General features: G+C 38.3%; 1 protein-coding gene across 2 annotated transcripts in view; it reads left to right on the plus strand.

The window, feature by feature from the left end:
- DPYD (dihydropyrimidine dehydrogenase) overlaps positions 1 to 19,961 on the plus strand; it is a 543,036-nt gene extending 523,075 nt beyond the window's left edge. For both annotated transcript variants that reach the window (XM_073356960.1, XM_073356961.1), the window contains 3 exons: positions 3,539 to 3,682; positions 13,622 to 13,762; positions 18,382 to 19,961. In XM_073356960.1, coding sequence (XP_073213061.1) covers positions 3,539 to 3,682; positions 13,622 to 13,762; positions 18,382 to 18,552 — 456 coding nt within the window. In that variant the 3' untranslated portion in view covers positions 18,553 to 19,961. The remainder of the gene's footprint in view (positions 1 to 3,538; positions 3,683 to 13,621; positions 13,763 to 18,381) is intronic.
- The last annotated feature ends 2,477 nt before the right edge of the window (positions 19,962 to 22,438 follow it).

The following is a 22,438-nucleotide window of genomic DNA, read 5'->3' on the forward strand; positions in this document are numbered from 1 at the left end:
TGTTGTGAGTTACCACTGGCCCTAAACTGAAATGATCAGGTTTTCCTTTTAATATTTAACACATCAGTAGAAACATCCTTATGGCACGAAAGAAATTAGACCCATTTCAAAATGGCCTCTCTCCATTCTACCCAGCAACTATGTAAATTGTAGTGTTTGAAACTTTCCATGTCAAAACTGATTTGTGCATTTCTTTGATGAAGAAAGGCTTTTGCCTCAATAATTCACACTTCTCTAATTTGCACCCTTAATTAATCACACAAACTGTGGACTTTCCACTTTCAACAAAATTATTATTTTATATATTTATACTTCATATTTTAACATGTATTCTCACAGTTCCTGTCTTTAACTTTTGGAGCTTGTCAAATATTAAAAATATGCAAAAGTAAAAATTCAGGATCAACAACACAAAGTTTTGCTCATCATCCCCAAAGATGATCTGATTTTAGCAGCTGTCCATCATCAGAACAACAAATATCCATCCCTGAGCCTGCCACTTCACTAAAAACCTGACAAAATAAATTAGACTTACAACATGCCCTTAAAGTCAGAAGATTGATTCCTTAACTATACAAAGGAAGAATCAAGCGCCCTTCCCAAAAATGCTGTCTCATCAGTCCCCTTCCCTTTTCATTCATAAGGTTTTATCTTCAGCACCACCATTGCATCAGTAGTATAAGGAGGAGCAGCAGGCTCTCAGTTACACAGGTATTACATCATTTATAGAGGTCAAAACCAATGCCTTAAATTCCTTCTGGAAACCAATCAGAAGCCAGCACAAGACTGTTTCAAAAATTTCTGAAGGCCATAGATGTACTTTTCTAGCTGATACAGCCTGACAATACTGCAAGAAAAGTTTCTGTCATCATTTGCCCTACTGAGGCTATGGTATCAGCCTTGGGTCTTTTCAATTTGCAGACAGCCCCATGTTCATTGCTAAGAATAGGGGATCTTTCCATGATCTTTGGAGCCCATTGTTTAGAAGGGACGGATGCAAACTCTCCCTTCCCCAGCACTATCTGTTCAGGTTGTCTCTTTTCTGAACAGGCCTTCTTTAACTTTGGTGTATGTTACTCCTAAGGGAATTCTGTGCCACTGCACAGTTTAGAATTTTGCAGAAATTAATGTTGTGCTCGCAGAATTTCCCTTTTTCCCCCGTAGAAATGGGCTGCAGTGGTGCTGGCCACCACTAGGGGCTGCTAGACCTGGCAGAGCCCCGCTCGCAAGTAGGAGACACTATCAGGGTGTGGGGCGGGGGAGGAGGAGCTGGAGGGTTCTTGGCAGCTGCAGATCCCAGCATTCCCTGAAGAAAGGAGATGGTGGCGCGCAGAAAATACCGTGCAAGCTCGGGACCCAGCATCAGGCTGTTTCTCCCTCTAGATCCCTGGGCTCTGGGGAGTAGGAGGTCTGAGTGTCTGGGACAGGGAGGGCCCCCATTGGGCTCAGGCAGGTAGGGAGTATGAGTGGCTGGGCTTGGGGGTTGGGAGGATACAACTGGGCCCTGTGGTGGAGGGGGCAGAGAAACAGGAACTGGGTTGTTATAGGGGTTTCTTTAACCCTTAACTCCTGGGAGAATTTTTGTGTGTGTCTGTATTGTTATCATACTTGCTGACAGGTATTTTGAAATAAATTACCAAAATAATTGAAACTGGGGTGATTATATAGTGTTATTTTGACAGATAGCATTTGCAGAATTTTTAATTTTTTGGTGCAGAATTCCCCCAGGAGTAAATATTAGTTCTGTTCTTACTTCTGCTTGCAGAAGTTTATACAAGTTAATTGTAAAACATTCCTCACTCTTTTTACTCTCCAAAAATGGGACTCCTGTGTTTTTGGCATCTGTAAAGAAAGGGAAATTATTTATCTATAATTCTGCTTCTTTGAAGTTGCCACACACATTTTCCGCTCTTTCACCCACCTCCCTTCAAAGTTAGAGTTTCTGTTTTGTAGGGGTTGTCAAGCCTAAGTTTATTTCCATTCTTGAGATGATCTCCATCTCCTGAATTCTGGGGAATGCACACAATGTACATAAATGAGATCTTTAAGAGGACTCTTGCTTCCAGCACACTTGAGAAATGAGAAGGTTCCAGGAGAACAGAAAATACACTTGTGCCAAACTGCCAGTTAGCAGACTTAGAGTGCCAAAAACCAAACAGCTTAGGGAGATCCACCCTTTGTCACTTGAGGAAGCTGACGCTCCAGAAGTGGGACTCCTGTGTGGAAATAATTACTGGTGAGGAACTTTTCCATGTAAATACCAGCAGGGGAATAGAATAACTGTTAATATTATTTTTAATTAAAGTATTTAAAAATTATTCAGAGGACACTACCAAAAAGGTACTGTGTCAAACCCTGGAATGTTTTTTAAGAATTTATTCTAAAAATTCATGTTGACGTTGTCCCTTTAAATTTATTGTGATGACATTGTTTCCAGTTGGACATGCTTGACGTGCTGAAATTATTACAATGAATTAATGCTCACGATAACAATCTAGGATATTTATCCCCCGCTACTAAATACTAATTACTGTAATATAATTGCACTTAGACTAGACTCTGAGCTTAGTTTATCCACTCCATTTAAATGCGCTCAAATAATAAAAAAAACAAGTTTTCCCAGGGCTCATTCTGTTTCATAAGTAGGAACCAGGTTTTTCAGTTATTTTTAATTCACAGCAATTTACTCGGTCACGCGGACTTAGTAAGCAGTAGTTTTCCAAATCTCTACCATCTAGACAAATGATTGTGGGTGAGAGGGTCTCTAGTAATCTTTTGAAACTTGAACCAGCAGTTCTAGGATGTTGGCTGAGACAGAACATTTTGGCATTCAGAGATGTCTTCCAGCAGCAGTATTTGTCTAAGCAAGCCCAGACATTAAAAAGAGAGTGAGGACTGTGAATAGAGGTAGAATTATGAAATGAATAAAATTAAATCATCTTAGTGTTCACTTGGCATTTGTTAGCATTACTACAACAGGCCCTGATTCGAGGCATCATATCACAAGGATCTGTGTGTGCTTTATAAAGTCAATGGGCACATCCATGTACCTTTAAAACTATAGTTAGTATAATAGGGTATCATAGTGGGTGTAATATTGAACAATGGTGGAGTTTCTTAAGCTGATCTTTACTTTTATGATTATATAATATATAATACATATCTTTCCATGTACTGTAAAAATAAAGTTGAGTTTGAATTATTTATACAAGGTGATCAATATTTATATGTGTACAATACAACTGCACCATGGGAGGTTAGGAGTTTGTTGAATGTTGTCTGCAGTACAGCCATTTTTTTGTTAGTGTATTATGTTAGTGTATAATTCAAACTCTGTTATTGTTTTGAGGTCAGATTTTGAAGTTATGTCTCAGTTTTATTCATTTCTTAGTAAGAATCCCATCAACTTCAATGGGAGCCTTCCTGAATAAGAAATGAATCAACACTCAGCAAGACCTTCGGATTTGGCCCTTTGTTAATATTCATTTATGCGTTTTATATACTTGCTAAATAGCATATTTTCTGGTTTTCAATTTAGAAACTGCCTAGTTTTGGACCTTACCTTGAGCAGCGCAAAAAGATAATAGCTGAGAACAAGATTAAACTGAAGCAGAAAACCACAACTGTTGTACTGCCTGAGAAAAAGCATTTTATTCCCAAGAAGCCCATTCCAGCAGTCAAGGTAACAGAATTAAATAAATATATTTAATAGTGATCAGCCACCGCACTGCTGATGCAAACAATTATTATTGGCTGTTGGTTATTGTGTTTGTAAGCTTCTTATACAACATGAAATAGAGTGTCAAGAAAAAGACAACCAATTTTCCTACGCAGGCTCTCAGAGCTTTTAAACAAAGTTGGTGGGAAAAGAGTTGTGTTTCACATGTAGAAGTGTGTGTTCTTCTCCCTAATGACACTTGTCAAATTCAACAGGCATCTGGGAAGCAGAACAAAAAAGGTGCATGTGGGGAGAAGATGGTATTTTGAGGAATAAATGTAAGGTAAAAATGTTCAAAAGTCTCCATTAATTCTGGATGCATCCATTTTTGGCTGCTCAATTTGAGACACCTAGATCTCGATTTTTAGAGGTGCTGAGTGCTCACATCTCTCACTGATTTCAATTGAAATAGCAGGTGCTCAGCATGTGTAAAAATCAGGACCTAGGTTTTCAAGTTGGATACCTAAAACTTGAAAATTTTGGCCTAAGTGATTTCTCTGATTTCTCCTAAGTCACAGAGTGACTCAGCGATAAAGTCAAAATAAAGCCTCAACTCTCAGGTCTCATATGTCACAACCTAATGTTCATTCCTATATACCCGAGCTCTCCCTGCTCCTTCCCCACCATAATAATGACACAGTAGCCAATAATTCCAGTAGGGAAATTACAGAAGATAAGTGTTCTAAGGCCACTTCATATTGCGCTCAGACAGACCCAAGGGCTAAAAAGAAAAAAAAATCTATCTCGATCAGTGCAGCCTCCCCCTATGATACAAAATGAAAATGACTTCTGCTAACCTTCCCGATCACATAGAAGAATTTCAGTCAATCAAGGACAAAGGAGAAATACCATGTGACTTTCATTATGTGACCTCGTCTCTGTGAACTAACCCACCAAATGAAGCTTGAACTTGAAATACACCACAAACAGTGGTTTAATAAAATTTATAGCTATGCAGAGAGAGGGAAAAGTTTTGCAAAAAGTTTGCAAATACACATAACGTTCAGAGTTTGCCAACACAGCTAGAAGTCAAAAGTAGGATAATTTTGAGCACTTCTGCATCTTGTGTCAAACAGGTTGCATGGCTCTATTACCTCCACTTCTTTTTTGGTTTCATTTTGAGTTAGATCAGTAAGTGGATAGGAGGCCCACTATCCTCACCCAGGGTGCTGCAGGCAGCCATATATGACTCAGTAATGATATTCTTTCCTTTCTTCTGGTATTGAACCAGTGCTCCAGAATGGTGTTCAGACACTGTGCTGCTGTGACTAAAAAACTAATGTGGTCATTAAAAGATCCCATGTAAAAGTACTGGTGTTATTTCTGATTTCTTGGTCAAAATTCTAATATGGAGTATTTACAATCTGCCAAATTCCGCTTTTTGCCCCCACCCCATAATTTAAATTTGATGTGATATTCATCTCCTGACTCAAAACATTGTGCAGTTTGGTTGTGTGCTTATTAACAGCACCCAGAGATGGCTGTATTATATTAGTGGATGAAGTGATTCCTACATACCTACATAGAGAGAGAAAATGAGGGCCATAGAAATAGGCATACTGGATGAGACCAGTGGTTCATCTAGTCCAGTGTCCTGTCTTCAACAGTGACTGGTCCAGATGCTTCAAAGGAAGATGCAAGAAAAACCATAGTGGACTATTATGGAACAAACTGCCAAGTGAAGTTTCTTTCTAACCGTTCCTTATCAGATCTATGCCCTAAAGAATGAGTATTTATATCCCTTCTTAAACAAATGTAACTCTGGATGTTCTCATTGTCCAGCTTGTGTCTAATCCCTTTCTGAATCCTACTGAGGCTCTGATTTCAATGATATCTTGTTGCAATGAGTTCCAGAGGTAAATTGTGTTTTTAAGAAGTATTTGATCAATTTTCGATTTTGTTCTCTTTCAATTTCATCGATTGTCCATGTACACAGTTTTGCTGATTTATACATTTCATTATTTTGTACATCTCTTTCACTGCTCCTCCTTTTTCCATGGCCATAACGTCTTTCATTTTCTGTTTCTGAATCTACTCTGTTTTTAACATAACTTTTTAAAGATGGGATTGCTGGAACTAAACTGATTGTTCTAGGGCTTTGTATACTATTGATTTGTACAATGGTATAATTGTAATATTGGTCATGTTTTCTTCTGTTCTGTTCTCTATGTATCCTAACATTTTGCTTGTTTTTTGAGCACCATGACATACTGAACAGAGGTTTTCATTAAGCTGTCTACATTCATGCCCAACTCATTTTCCTGAGTGGCTTCAGTTAAATTATATCATCTCAACTGGCATAAGTAGTTCAGAGTATTCATTCTGATGTATATTATTAGCTTTTGCCAACATTGAATGTTACCTGCCATCATGATGCCCATTTACTTAGTTTTGTAAGGTAAATCTGAAGTATTTCAGGGCTTCTGTAATATTGTCTAATCTAAACGCAATGCAGATTTTGCCAGCTTACTGTTCATCCTCTTTTCCAGAGTACTGCTAAACATATTAAACATCACCTGTCCTAGAACAAAACCTAGCAGCATCCCCTTGTGTTAACCTTTTATCATTTTGAAAATTGATCATTTTATTTCGATTCTTTATTTTCTGCCTTTTAGCAAGATTCTAAGCCATCGCCAGGACTCTGTATTTTCCATAATAGTATCTAAAACAGACTTTCTGAAAGTCCAAATAAAAGTTGCCGACTGCTTCTCCTTTATTCACTACTTTTGTTGGCATGCTCAAGGAATTCTAATAGATTCAAGAAGCACAATTTTCCTTTACACATATTGCCTTGTGTCTATCATATCATTCTAAGTTGTTGGCTTTTTTGTTTGTTTGTTTGAATTCTGTATCTAGTTAACAAATCAATCAGTTGACTTGCTTTACCACAGTAAACCTTACAGATTTGTAAATCACAGAGCAGCCCTTCTTGAAAAGACAGATGCAACATTTGCTATTTTTCATTCTACTGGCTGATTTTCATGAGATTGCATATTTTTGTTAGCAGCTCAAGCTCACCCATCAGAACTCTCGGGTGTAGCCTTGAGGTCCTGGTGTCCAGTTCCTCTTTCATTTATCAGTTTGTTCCAGCTTCTCTTTTGATACTTCTATCTATGACAGCAACTCACTTTCATTATCAGAAGGAGTAGGTATCTCCCCAGCATCTTCTGTGGTGAAGACTAATGCAAATCATTTAGCTTCTCAGCAATGTACTTATTCTCTTTAATTACTCCCTAATAGCGGGACTCCCCTGGAGTGACTGATTCTTTTTACAATCTATGGATGTATAGGTTGTAAAGCACTCAAATGCTATGATCATGAGAACTATACAAATGCCTATACAGAAATAAATAACTGATTTGGGATCCCTCAGGATAAATATTGTTATATAAACATAAGAATGCGTTATGAATACATTTATGGCTTGATGCTGAATCATTTTCTTCCGTGCTTACTTCATCATCACCATCATGTCTCACAGATTTGAGAACCTGTTTAGCCTTTTCGTAGAATAGGCTTTATTTTTCTCTTACACTAATTTAGCACCCACCAGTCTTCCACATTATATACTCCAGACTTTTACTCTGTGTCCCCCTACTCTCTGTTGCTGTTGACATGTGAGTGCTCAAAGAATCTAGCAGATGAACCTTTCATTCACTTGTGTAATATGCCAAAATGGATCTTTAGATCTGAAAATAAACAATAAGATCACAGACATATGTGCTCTCTTTGGATTTCATCTAGGAAACATAATACTAGTATTGTGCACTGTCCTGTAATAAAAGGATTCCTTTCAATGTATGTCCCTCATCTCTTGGGCACATTGTGTTTTACAATGTTTTACAACAGTAAACAGTAAACCAAGCATGAACTGTGAATTTTATTTTAAAATACAGTTTTGCTAATATGGTTAATGAAAAGCTAATCACCTTAAAATACTTTACAAGTTACCATTTAAAATGCAGTTATAGTAATAAAAGTCACTGTGTAAAACCAACACCATCTTACTCAACAGAACTGCTCCTTGTGTGTATTCAAAATCGTATCTATTTACTTTCATGACAAAATGAGTTTTAACTGTTTTTACTCTTGTTAGCACCAGTAAGTCAATAGCTAATGGATTCTACTCTGATTCACTTCTAAGCAACAGAATTGCTCATTAATTGCAGTTGCCGACCCAAATTCTGCTCTCAGTTATACCTGTGCATCCCTATTGATGAGAACAGGGCTGCACAGGTAAAACTGAGGGAAGAATTCAAAACCAGTGTGATTGCATATAGAATAATTAAGGACAGAATTTAGCTTGCAGGATTTTATTGCTGGTGGTAATGCACAAGCAAGAAAGAACACAGCTTGACTTTTAGAACCTGCCCTGTGTTTTCAGGGCTGGTAATTAGCAAAAACATCATCGTACTGTAAACTGCGAAAATTTAATCTGGAGGCCACTGAGAGACAATAAACATGGAACCCCTTGATGCCATTTAGAGTCATTTTTTTGGTGTGTAACTGCACTTTAAACAAAAAAGCCAGCTATTTTTTGCTTCACTATTTTTTTCCAAACATTTACTTTTTGATCCAAGCAAGAAGCTCTGAGGTATTTTGAGACATTGCACCTGTAAAACATCATGTAAGTACTATCAGTGTTTCTTTACTCATCTAAATATACATGGCACTTTACCGCTAAATAAAGACAAAGATCTTGCTCTAAAGATGACACTAATAAAAAAAAAGAACTGTCCAACGGTATAAAAAAATAATTTTCACAATATTTTGGAGCCACAACAATGACTCTTTACAGTTTGTAATATATATATATGTTTGACACAGCATATTGTGGTAAACATCTCCTCCTCCATAGTTGAGATGCTAAATTCCCACCCCAGTGTATTCATGTGTGCTGTAAGAAGCTAAAAGTTTGAAAACTTAGCACAACACACACCATTTTTTAATTGTCATCTCTGGGGAAGATTCCTTAAGCTTAATTTATTCCATATACTTATGGGAATGTCTAGTGTTCCTAACACTGGACTATTATGATCATCTAATCTGACCTGCTGCATAACACAGCCCATAAAATTACACAAAGTAGTTCTCGCATCAAGTCCATAAATGATTCTTGAACAAGAGCATAGCTTTCAGATAGACTCCAATATTGATTTAAAGCCTTCCCATGTTAGAAGATTCCACAACATCCCTAGGTAAATTGGTCCAGGTTAATTATGCACACTGTAAAAAATGTGCACCCTATTTCTGGTTTGAATTTGTCTAGCTTCAGCTTCCAGCCACTGGATCTTGCTATACCTTTGTCTGCTAGAATCTTCTACCCTCAGAAATCTCTCTATGTCGTTACATAAAGACCATGAGCAGTCAATGGAAAGCTGCATCACTTATATGATACACTGGTTTTATATAATTTCAACAACTCTAAAATGAAGATGTAAAATTTAGTACACAGAGACACCATGTGGATTCATGACACACAGTGGAGGATTCTGCATCTATTAGTCAATGAAGAGATCACATAGTATCTAATATTGCGATAGACCAATTGATTACACTATTTAAAACTGTGAGAGGTATAATACGAACAAGTGCATATGTACTCTTTAGCAAGCATGGATCTGATTTTTGCAATAAGATTCCTTGGTCTCTGCAAGATTCCCAAACTGAATTCAGTAGCAACCTGGAAAATGCACACACTCTCTTTTTTCTAAGTTAAATATGAAAATACATATGAAAATTAATTTCTATTCATATTTATGCTATCCTCAAATATTCAGTGTGCCATATTTTTATGCTGAAAAGGCACTAATACCCTGTAGTTGTTGTCAAGTGAGAGCTGAAGGTCTCAACTGTTGGCAAAAAACAGTTGAAGCACTTAAGCAGGCGCTGAGGTGTTACAGAAAAGGCAGTTGAGTAATTTGGCACTGGGAAAGAGATGCATCTGCACTTTCCTTTTCCTTCTGTGTGCGGATATGGTGGTTGACTTAGCAACCATTGACAGAAACTTCCCTCCCCATACCCCCACACAGATTCTGCTACTGCATTATAGTGATGGCTAGGTGCCTTAGCTGAAAATGTCACCTCATACTATATAATAATATTGTCATTTAAATTATCATTGTTAACTCTCAGAGTTCAGGCCAGCTTCTGGAGATGAATGGGAGCCATTCACACCCCTCAAACTCTATGCAGGCTCAGGAAGACCAGGCAGCATCAGTCTACATTTAATTCACATTTTAAAGCTTTCCTTTGCAGTCATAACAGCTAAGATTATATGTATCTTGTTTTGAGAGGTAGCATCCGGGTGATCTGGGAGTGATGAGCATCTCTGAAAATAAGGTCATTCCGAATAATAATAAAACCCCTTAGTTTTTGAATCCCAGTCCTGCAGCAATTTGTGGTTTCTGAAATTTTAGAAAATAAGGCTTTGGATATGGTTAATTTAATAAGTAATACAAATATAAATAAAAGCAGATTACTAATATACATTTACATATTTCACAATGGACAGCATTTTTGAGAGATTACAATAGGATGGAACAGGAAATTGGTTATTCAAAAACTAGATGCAAGGTACATTGATAAAATACTTTGTATTCCTGGATAATAAGTATTTTTGTATGTTCCATTGAAGAGTACAAGAGGAAAAAGGGGGGAATTTTACATCAGATATTTTGATCATGCAGATGATAGCTAAACTGTTTAAAGTGCAGTTCTTGTGTGCAGTTCTAGACAGAGGTTGTCTATTTCTCAGATGTAGCTTAACCTGCGGGGGTTTCAATTGGCTCGGATCAAACCCATAATGATAATCACAATTATTCCCTGATCTAGTATGGAAAATTAGTAGAAATTCAGTACCGCTGCTCCTATAACGTACTTTTAGTTATGCATATTTTTGAAGCAAGAGATAAAATTTACCTTAGTGTCACACAGCTTTCATTATTTAGTCCAAATTTATCTTAATTATGTAGAATCTTTAACATTATTTTAACAGATTTTGCAACCTCTGGTCCTTTGTTAAAAGACAATTTAGAGAGCCCCTTCGCACAGTATCTAGGCACCTTACAGAACTATGCAGCTTTTAAAAATGTGTTGGTGTTCAATCCCCCCACAGTCAGAAAGCAGGAAGTTAAATAGCCTATAACAGCGTAAATCCCAAACCTGAAATTCACTGTGTTCCACACAAAGTGAATTGCCATAATCAACAACTTTCTGTCAATGGTTTTTAGCAAATCAGACAATGCAGCAAGGCATATTAAGTCAGAGGTATGTACAGGGAGTTGCCTTGTCCGATGGGAAAAATTGAGAGTTTTGTTGATTTCATGATTTGGTTGAATTCAGTTATATTTTCCCCCAAGATCACTGTCCATGAGGCTAGTAACACAGTAACATTCTTTTACTGCCAATGCCAGTACACACATTAAAAATATAGGGCATTAAAAATTCAGCATATGCTAACAGTTAGCACACAGCAGTATCTGAAATACCTGGTTTCCCTGTGCTTGGAATATAGAGTAACTATGGCAGCTTTTTAATACAAGCACTGTAGAATACTACTTTTAATATAGATATATATAACTACACAGTCTTCTTTTTGTGAAGACAGGATGTGAGACAGGGAATACTTTCCATGTGCTTTGGGCACAGTTGATTGTGTATATTGATTCAGGGCAAGATAGCGAATCACCCCATTTGCTTGTCAAGGGTGAAATCAGGTCACCCTCTGCAATGAGCTTTGTGCTAGAATGTTTCCACCAGGAATGTTATGGAGCAACCTTTGCAGCAGCTCCTCGGAGGCTACTGCAGCCCATCAACTACTGATTGGGCTGCCTGCAGCTGCTACAACTCCCTCAGGAGAGGGTTTCGGGCAGTGGAATGTCATTGTTATTGACCCAATGACCATGTCCCCAAATCACAGACAAGTGAGCTGTAGCTCACGAAAGCTCATGCTCAAATAAATTGGTTAGTCTCTAAGGTGCCACAAGTACTCCTTTTCTTTTTGCGAATACAGACTAACACGGCTGTTACTCTGAAACCAGACAGAGTAAGGAGTCTCCCTGCCCCTCACTGTGTGGGTTACCTGTATGGTTACTGCAAGGAAGAGACACAGAGATAGCAAGCCTGAGTACCGCTAAACACTGTGTTCTGCTATGCTTTATAAAACAGTTACAACTGTTTTTCTCTGTTGCTGAAGTATCTTGCGTGCTTCATGTGTCAAGCAACATTCCACTTAATCTGATGAACAAATAAACAAAAAGAACAATAAGAACAGGAGTACTTGTGGCACCTTAGAGACTAACAAATTTGTTAGAGCATAAGCTTTTGTGGGCTACAGCTCACTTCATCGGATGCATAGAATGGAACATATAATAAGAAGATACATATATACGTACAGAGAAGGTGGAAGTTGCCATATAAACTGTGAGTGAGAGGCTAATTAATTAAGATGAGCTATTATCAGCAGGAGAAAAAAACTTTTGTAGTGATAATCAAGATGGCCCATTTAGACAGTTGACAAGAAGGTGTGAGGATACTTAACTTAAGGAAATAGATTCAGTATGTGTAATGACCCAGCCACTCCCAGTCTCTATTCAAACCCAAGTTAATGGTGTCTAGTTTGCATATGAATTCAAGCTCAGCAATTTCTCCTTGGAGTCTGTTTTTGAAGCTTTTCTGTTGCAGAATTGCCACCCTTAAGTCTTTTACTGAGTGGCCAGAGAGGCTGAAGTGTTCTCCTACCAGTTTTTGAACGTTATGATTCCTGATGTCAGATTTGTGTCCATTTATTCTTTGTGTAGAGACTGTCCGGTCTGGCCAATGTACATGACAGAAGGGCATTGCTGGCACAATGAACAACGGCATGGGAATGTTCTGCATCATGTGAGAAAAACCAAAGACAATCACTGTAACATACTCTTACAGTGTTTTCTTTGGGGGATTGCTGAGGACAGTTAAATTAATCCCTAGAGACTTGAGTCCTATTCCCCTCTCTGCTATCAACTCACTCTGTAATCTTGGACATGTCATTGAACTTCTATGTGCATCTGGTATTCCATGTGTAAAATGGAAATATAATGCTTACCCACCCTACTAAAGTGCTGACAAGCACAACACACAGGAAGCACAAAGTGGTTTACATTAATGTTTTCTACCTTTTGTTTATTAAGAGAGATGAACTTGTTTGCATCTGATGTGTCACATTTAGCCTTCTCTAAGTATAATTGCATGCATTTTATTCAGCAAGTATTTAGGGATCTGCAAACTTCCATTCACACAGGTAGTCCGCTTGAAAGCAAAAGTGTTGTTTCCTTGAATAAGGTTTTGCGGAATGAGGCCCCGGTATTGTAAGTTTGAAATACAGAGCTGATTTTCAAGCCATTTGCTTGTCTTTCTAAGGAGAGAAAAGCAATTGTTGTTCTCTTTGTCCTTTGTTGTTTAAGGATGCCCCTTTCTTTTCGTGCAGTGAGTTCTTAAATCTGTGCTAATGAAAAGTGACCAAGGACACCCAGATCGCATGTGTCATGTCACTTCTCTTTTGTGTCCCATTTTGTTCCCTGTAGTGCTACACAATGTTGGCCAAGCAAAAATTAATTAAATAGTGCATTTAAAATCAAGTGCTAAATGCTAAATGTGGACAGACAGACACTTGTAGATCTTCCTGCAGTTTAATTTAATATACATTCAATACCCTTTATCTACATTTTACGATAGAGGAAGTGTGAAACTTGGCAAATTTTAACATTTATTTCAAAAACTGTAAACATTGCCGTAGTGTCTGCAAGAAACTCCCATGTTAAAATACTGTACAATGCTCTTATATGGCCATAAAAAAACAACAACTAAACCATAAAAAAAACAAAACTTGGGTATCTTCTAAATGATTCTGTTTTTTCTCCCTAGGATGTAATTGGAAAAGCACTGCAGTACATTGGAACATATGGTGAGCTTAACAACACAGAGCAAGTTGTGGCTCTGATTGACAAGGAAATGTGCATCAACTGTGGCAAATGCTACATGACCTGTAATGATTCTGGCTACCAGGTAAGAACATGGCTGTAATTAGCAAAAAAGCACAGTGAGTTATCTTTCTGTTGCTGAGACAGAAACAATCCACCTTCTGTTAACGAGCATGTGACAAAAATAGCTGTATAAAATATTGGCTTTTAACACCAGCATGCTCCCAAGTTATACTGAGAGAACCCTGACTGATCCAATTGTAGGGGTTGTCCATGCACCAGTTATTGTGGACTTTGTCGGAGATTTGTGTTGAATAGAACTGAAACTCCACTTCACAGCCTCTTTTAGTCCCTCAGAAGTTATCTCTATGACATCTACATCATCAGGAGTTTTTTGTTTTACTTTGTTTTGGTTTTTCGGTTTTGATGGGAAGTAAATAAAGGAGGACCCAGTATGGACTGCTGCAAATTCAATTCTTCAAAGGTTCTCAGGTAACTAAGGGAGAGGGGGCAGGATTTGCCCCATCAAGCCCACAGGGCAGTGAGAAGAAAGAAAATATGCCCACCTGCCAGATACCTGTTCAAAAATCTAAACCTTGCCTGAGGTTTGTCAAACTAACTAACTTGGAATCAGCCCTGATTTGGGAAAAATTTCCAGTTCTCTGTGAATCAACCCTCCAATATGATGAACTAACTTCCACAGGGATTAAAGAAGAGACGGCCTGGTAGGTTGATACACCCAGAAATCACTGCACCTGGCATATGTCATTATTTTGAGTTGGGAGAACTGTTCAAAGCAAACTATGTATTCCTTGAATTCTACCATGTACAGTAACATATAGTTCTGAGAAATTCACTGTTAATTCTGTGAACTATTCCTTGCCCTACCATTGCACATCTGCAGGATTTTGAGGGACTTACCCATCCAATAAGAAGATAAGATAAGAGCCGGGATCAGCCATTTTAGGTGACCTGTTCTCTTCTCAAACCAAAGCAGGATCCACTAGAATCCCTATAGAAGTCAATACTCCTTGCAGTATTAATTTTCATGACTCCTGCACACCCAGTATAGGGGGCTGTGTTTTAACTAGGCAACAATGTTATATTTTTCAGTGGCTTTTACTTTATTTTGAATTCAGTGTGTTTGGTAGTAAAACTGATTTTTAACTAAATATAGTAAGAGAAATAAACCTGTCTTTGTAAAAATCACTTACCACAACAATTAATCTGGGGAAAAGCCAAGCACTTAAAAGACTGATAGGAGAAAATGAATATTTAATCTAAACCCAGACTTTGCTATGGCAGTAGACTAATTTTTTTAGTAATGATGCTGAGTGTTCCTCCTGGCCTAGGAGCCTGCAGGGCCCTCTCCCCTTAGCTGGATCATAAGTAGCAACGCTCCCCAGGCTTTCACAGCATTCTTCTGCTCCACTGCAGGGTCAAGCCCTATAGAGCAGAATTCCTTGGTTCAAATCTCCATTCAGTCCACCAAACCATGTCATAGTAATGGGAGAGTCATGAGACCTAAGCTTTCACCCAACTACCCTAAGCTATTTTATTAGCAAAAATTATCCCAATAGGAAATGGTTTTAATGTTGTAAATGCAAATGCAGTTTTAAAATTCAAATTCAAAAAGCCATTTTTTCATTTTGAATCAAAATTTGTTTGGTAAATAAAGCAGTTAAACCATGATAAGTCTTTTAACCACTCTGTGTAAGGACATTAGCAGTCCTCTGGGTCCTTACACAAATAGAGAAACATGGATACACACTGGACAAGAAGTTCCAGATTACTAAACACGCACAAGGGCAGCACTTGTTTTCCTCTTACACAGCTATTGCTGTCAGCATGTCCATTGGCAGTTTTCAGGCTGGAGGGGTGTGAGTTTTCGCTGAGGTGGGGCAGGCAGATCAGACTGCAAGTCTGGCAAAGGCTACCTGGCAATATGCAGGATATCGTAAGTGCCTGCATGCACCAAGCAAGCAGTTTGTAAAGTTGATTTAGATAACAGAGGTTACCAGAAAATGAAGCACTCAGAGGCATCTGACGCCATAGAGGCATTTCCAAAAAAAAAAAAGGGGGGGGGGAGGGCTAATGCACAGAAAGCAAAAAACCAAGCAGCGCTCAATATGATAGGATTGTGTGGGACACAGAGGACAAGACAGACCCACAATAACTATCTCTGTTACAAAAGATCATTATGGTGATGCCCTTATAAAAAGTTCTACAGTATTCTACAGTAACAATCTAAAATACTGGCCCTTACGATGACAATACTGCAGTGTTGGGGGATTTTACTGTAGAATAGTACCATATTTATAGTAAGGCTAGATACCCCAAACAATCTTCCATGGGCTAAAGTGGAAAAATTTACTTAAAACACCTGCCTAAATTACAGGTTCCATGTGCCAGACTAATCCAAAATACATAATATAAAGACCTTTCTACATAGCAGGTAGGAATATGCAGGTGTGGCTGAGGATCATGGTAGCATACCTCCAAACCGACAATGGTGGCAAGAATGTGAAGGGGGCCAGTGAGCCATGCATAGGAGAAGATACTCTGATTTAAGATAGAGACCATGGCTCAGATCCTCAGCTGATATGAATCTTCACATTAGTGAAGCTACACTGATTTACGTCAGCAGGAAATATGGCCCTATATCTACTTGTGTCTCCTTACTCTCTTTGTGGTTAAAGAGGTGGCTGTTGCTGCCTCTTCGCTTCTAATTATTGTGCCCACGAAAAGGAGAAAGCAGCACTGCCTTTAACAACCACAAGAAACTGCCCTTTCTGCTCTGAAGTGCATGGAAGTTTTGCAGTAATGTTTTCCCTTCCATAAGATTTCTCACCATAGGGGAGAATGTAGCCCTTAGGGAGGTAAGAGTTGATTTCACATTTAATGCAACTTGCTTTGATATAACTTTAAAAAATCAGCAATAACCAAAAAAAAAAAACCAAACAAACCAGACAGACCCCTGAGGCTTTTCATGATGCAAAGAACGTTTTTTTCCATCTATTACTTGCAAAGGGATCAAACATAAAAAAACAACCAGTTTGTCTTCTGCTGAATGCAAATTTTTGTGTTTCCAACATATATTCAGCCTGCTGAAGTTTCTGCAGAGACTTCACTTAGTATGACTACAGCAAAAAGGTGTAATTAATGTGAAGTTGAGCACAAATGAATCAGAACTTCTGAGTTAATCGTTGCCACATCGCCATGTACTATCCCCTTCAAGAAATGCATTGTCAATAGAGATAGATGAACTAGTCCTTCTAACATACAAAACCTTTATTTCTCTCTCAAACCAGACCAAAACTTGGAGGTTCAGGCTGGTTAAGTTAACACTTTAGAGAGTGAGATGTCAGCCTACTGCTACTATATTCATGGGCCTCTTTACTAGTGGAACACCTAAATACACATTGGGAAACTTCAGATCTCTTGTTCTCTTGAGTGTCAGAGCTTGGGAAGGCCCAGAGAAGGCCATATTTAAAGCAATCAGTGCTGCTGCTGGAGCAGACTGTAGAACCTCTCCTAAAAACACTGCCTGTGATTTCAGAAGGAAACGAATACTCCCTTTCCTCCAAAGCCTGCCTGCAAGTAATTGAAGAGAATCTCACCAAGTTCCCAATATTGGAAATACCTGCGTACGTTTCACTTTACACAGTGTCAGTAATTTCATTAAGGTCACTCTACCTACTCCCAGGGCATGAAGATGAGTGCCTGTGTAAGTCTTATGCCCCATGAGTCTCCTTTGATTAATGCTGGTACAGTAGGGTAGGAAAAGGCCACATTCAGAGCCCCAATTATCATACATCAGAAGATCTTACTATTAATACATTGCAAGGGAAGAATGAAAGTTGTAGGGGAAACTTTTAACATGGAATTCCCTGACTTTTCCACTTTAGTTCTCAGCCGGTACAAAGTTTCCTCCTCTAATATACATAGCCAACATTTTGTTTGTTTCTTTTTTACTCAGTTTGTTCCTTAATCAATGAAGAGTGTGAAGTTAGTCTGATTTTGTTTTTTTAACTGGTCTTTTATAGGTGACTTATTGAAGCTACAGTTATGACTTCGAATTAAAAATAATTTTCACGCTAATCATTAATGAGGGCTCAGTCCTTGGAAACGTCAGAAATTAAGCAGCCCTGTCTGCTCCCGGCCCAGATATCCCTTTTAACTTTCTAAGGCTTGCAAATAAAATGAATCACAAGTGGCAAAGTATGTGCCATTCCTCACTAGATTTTATTAAATTAGATTGTTGCATCTTGCAGAGACTAAAAGTAAAAAAACCCCACCCATGATGGTATTTGCAGTCTGTCTCACGTAGAATCCATACAGGACTGGTCTGGATATCTCTTCTGTACCAATAAACCTGGTGAATTGCTGTGTTATGAAAGATTTTCCTCCCATGAAGGAAAAATATCTTAATGGAAGTTTAAACTTTGTGGGCCATATTCATCCTTTGTGTAACTCAACTTACGATGCAGGGCTTTCAGCAGAGAGTAAATTGGCCCTACAGTTCTAATTTTAAAGTGTTTTTGCCCCTAGAATTTAAACGGTTGCTATAGCTGCAGTGCAGTATCACACACACACACGTCTTGAAGCACAGAGTACTGTAGTACGTAAAATGCAGATACTACAATGGGGCTATTTCTGACCTTTTCGATAAGTGACATCAATACTATTTATTTCTCTTTGCAGGCTATACAGTTTGATCCAGAAACCCACCTGCCCGCCGTTACTGACAGTTGTACAGGCTGCAATCTGTGTCTCAGTGTCTGCCCTATTATTGACTGCATCAGAATGGTTTCCAGGACAACACCTTATGCACCAAAGAGAGGCCTGCCCTTAGCTGTGAACCCAATGTGCTGAGGTGATCAGTCCAGCCGCTAATGTGAACTTTACATTTCCTGGATGCGGTAAATTTGCTTTCCAATTAGTACTTGAAATTTTAACTGTATTAAAACACGTAATGTTGATAGCCCTTATAATGATGGCTATTTTCTCCAGTGATTATTTTAAGGCAAACTGTTTTCTTAGATTTCAGAGCAGCAGCAGTTAGTCAGTTATTAGCTGTCAGTCGTTCATTATGTAAAGCACAACTTTTTCTTTTGCAAATTGCTGTAGCTGATGTTTAAGCTTTATAGAGTTTCTAGTTTTAAACATAATTGAGCATTTTTTAACTAACTGCAATTCAGCATACAAGGAAACTGTTTCCAAGGAGACATTTTGTAATTAAACATTACATTTAATTTTTAAAAAGTTTCTTTGAAATTGTCATTAGCTACGTACTATGCAAACAAAGCAGTGCAGGGTGCTATTTGTCTATGAAAAGAAGTGAAAGGCGCTTTAAAATAGCATTTCCAATCTGGACTGATCGCTTTCAACTGCTACAGTGTACAAAAGAGTATTTTCTTAATGCTTCCTCAATGCAACTTTACATTAGAATCTTCTAAAAATAAATTTGCTAACTATTGACCTATATTGAACTCTTCACATTTATGACTTGAATTGGTGTCTAGATTTAGTTTTCCTCTATTAAACAATCGCAGCACACTTCTTAAAATTGTTTAAACTGTGTTATTACAAAATCCAGGTGTTACCTCAGGTTTTGATTATTACCAACCTGTTTTCTGCGTAGACATATTCTAAATAAATAACTTTTTAATTATGCCAATTAATGCTTCAGCAGCTAGAGTTCAAAGATTTCATTACTTGAGAATGGAATATTTACCTCTCTGTGTCCCTCGATGGCTACGTCTACACTATGAGTTAGGGGTGCGATTTCCAGCTCAAGTAAACACATTCGTGCTAGTTCCCATCGACCTAGCACGAGCTGTGCCTGTTCTGTCTGTGCTACGGTGTCTACACTGCTATTTATACTCATGCTCGCACGAGTACGTGTATGCAAGCTGGGAATCACACCCCTAGCTCATACTGTAGACGTAGCTTCTATGGTACATGTACAGGGTTATTCCCCCTTCCATTATTCATCCTTAGTGGTTATGTTTGGCTACAGTAATGTTACAGCCCAAACAAAATATAGATTTGCCAGGATTGCTAAAGAGCCTTAGCCTATTTTTCATTCTCACTAGGAGCTGTCTCATACAAATGTATTGCTATTTTCTTTACCCATGTCTGCATACAAAGCCATACGTTTCATAATAATAATAATGTATCTGTTCAGTTAATTATGTGATCAGGAAAATTCATAACCTTTGATTATACACATTTCAGAATTTTCTGTTCTTCTGTTTGCATATGTATTCCTAATTATAAATAAACAGCATTAATCAACTTGGGGTTTTTTTGTATATATTCATTTACTGAACAGGTTTTCTTGTATGTGGCATTTTAAGTTTGCTGTCAGGTGGTCTTCCATGATCCTAAAATTCACTCCAAGATAATTAATAAGTTAAGTTACATATGCACGCTTATTGTTTAGGGTGCCATGTTACGTGCTCCTCACCCCTCTCAAAAATCTCTGTCCTCCTTTATCCTCATCCTTCTTTTCCATGCTCTGACTCCTCCTCCTCCTCCTCCACACACACATATTTTGCCTGTCTAGCTTTTTTTAATGGGTCATTTACCCTGCAGAAAGTATCTCCTCTACTCGGGCATAATCTGACAGCTCACTCGTACTTGATGTGACCCTTTGGCAGTTATGGACTTTAGTGACTCAACTAAAAGCTTTCTCTTGCTCTCTCCTTTCATTGTTTGCACACTGAGGTGGTAACAAATGTTTGTGTTGCTTAGCAAATATTTCCGTGGAATTTTGTTGGAGGCCTTGGGCCTCTATATCCCATAATAATATCTTATCCGCATCTCAGCTGAAGGGCTTTCACCATGAGAACAAACTCCATCTGTTGGGAACATTATAGGAGGAGCTAGGTCTTGAGATTCTAAACATACAGCCCCTGAATCTCCTTCAGTCAAGAAGCTGGTTGAGAAGCAGTGTATGCTTGGGGGAGGGTTGCATAAAAATGCTACAGGAAGTCCTCGACTTTACGGCATTCAACTTAACGACGAACAGCGCTTACAACGTTTTTGAATTGCCCCCCAATTCAACTTATGACAATTGGTTTTGACTTTATGACCTCGGTCCTGCAATGGAGTGTATTGCGGTTCTGAGTTACAACGTTTCAACTTACAATGCAATGTTCAGGAACCAACTGTGTCATAAGTTCGAGGACTGCCTGTATTCTGAACCTCTGCAGCTATCATCTTATGACCATGGTTAGTAGATGTATGAAATGGTGGACATGTTATTCCAGGCCATATTGGTGCGCTTTAACTTTTCTATGGAATGTCAGAAAGCACACAGCCATCTTTGTCATGTTATGTAATTCTGTTCTGGGGTGCTACACTTGCTCACACTACCGTGCTATACATCCATTTCTTTGCCATACCTGACTTCACTACTCTACTGGAGACTGTCCCACTTGGTAAAATGGCTTGTCATCAATATATAGCACCACAAGAGACCTGCCAAAAGTATCATAAACATATACAGCAGTAGATGGCATACTAGCAAAAACATCATCACATATGTAGCAGCCAAAATCCAGGCTTTTGCTACAATTCATGTACTAGGGAGGATAAGAACAGTCATGCAGTTCAGGGGGTTTTTTTTCCTCGTTATATCCACACTCTGAGGTAATATTTTTGTTTCCAAATGCATTTATTAACTAATTCTTTCTAACTTTGACAAACAATGGTAAATCACATTGTAGGAATCCATAGACAGGGCTCCACAAGGAACTCCTACGTTTCTTGCTGACTGTCCTTTGAGTCATCAGGATGCGGTGGCAACCTGGTTAACAAAGTCATGCCAAAGTCCTTCACCTTACAGGCCTTTGCATCTGTCTTAGGGACATTTTGGCCTTGTTTAATGAGCCAGCGAAACAAAACAAAGAATCTGCCCTACATTGCAAATACTGTAGTCAGGCATGTGAATTTTCAACAGTGTTAGGGTACAAAGTAAGCTCCTATAGTTCAATGATTTACTTGCATGTTTAAGGAAATATGGATGGGTCAGATTCTTGACTAACACCAAGACAAGCAATCCTTATAAAATAGTGTAACCCCATACTTGACAAAGTAAATTATACTAGAAATACCATAGCTCATCCCAGTCTGCTCTACTAACACATTCTTAGTCACATCATATTCCTGAATAGAGAGAGAGCTTCAAGTTTAATGTATGCATTGCAGTCCAAGAACTCCGTAGACTAGCTGCCAGATCTGCCTGTGTGAATCCCAATGCACTCATGCAGGTTCATTGGAAAAAGCTTTGCCCTGCTAACAAACTATATGGGCAGTTTGTTTTTGGACTCACTAAGATGAGCAAGTACAATATTTTCAAGGTATAGGCTTGACAAAACATATTTCTGAAGAATTAAATGGCATTTAGAGAAAAAAGTGTTCATGTTTGTAAATTAAATAGTTTGAGCTGTCAACAAAATTAAAAATAGACTTTTGTGCATGGAGATCATGTTTGGACTATATTGATGAGCTTACAACTACACAGTGCATCGCAGTATACGTGTACATTAAAGACTTATCAGATGAAGTCTTGTTTATGTACCCTTTCCTCCATAAAGCTGTGTGGAAAAGGAACAAACAGCATGACTTTTTTGGAACTACTGCTGCACTACATCATTTATTCCAGAGACTAGCACTGGTTACACACTGTAACCAAGGAGTAGACTTGTCACCAGTTCTCAGATCATTCAAGGATCTGCTAGAACGAAATCAT

This window comes from Lepidochelys kempii, chromosome 8 (assembly GCF_965140265.1).
Source record: "Lepidochelys kempii isolate rLepKem1 chromosome 8, rLepKem1.hap2, whole genome shotgun sequence".
In the NCBI taxonomy this organism is placed as follows: Eukaryota; Metazoa; Chordata; order Testudines; family Cheloniidae; genus Lepidochelys; species Lepidochelys kempii.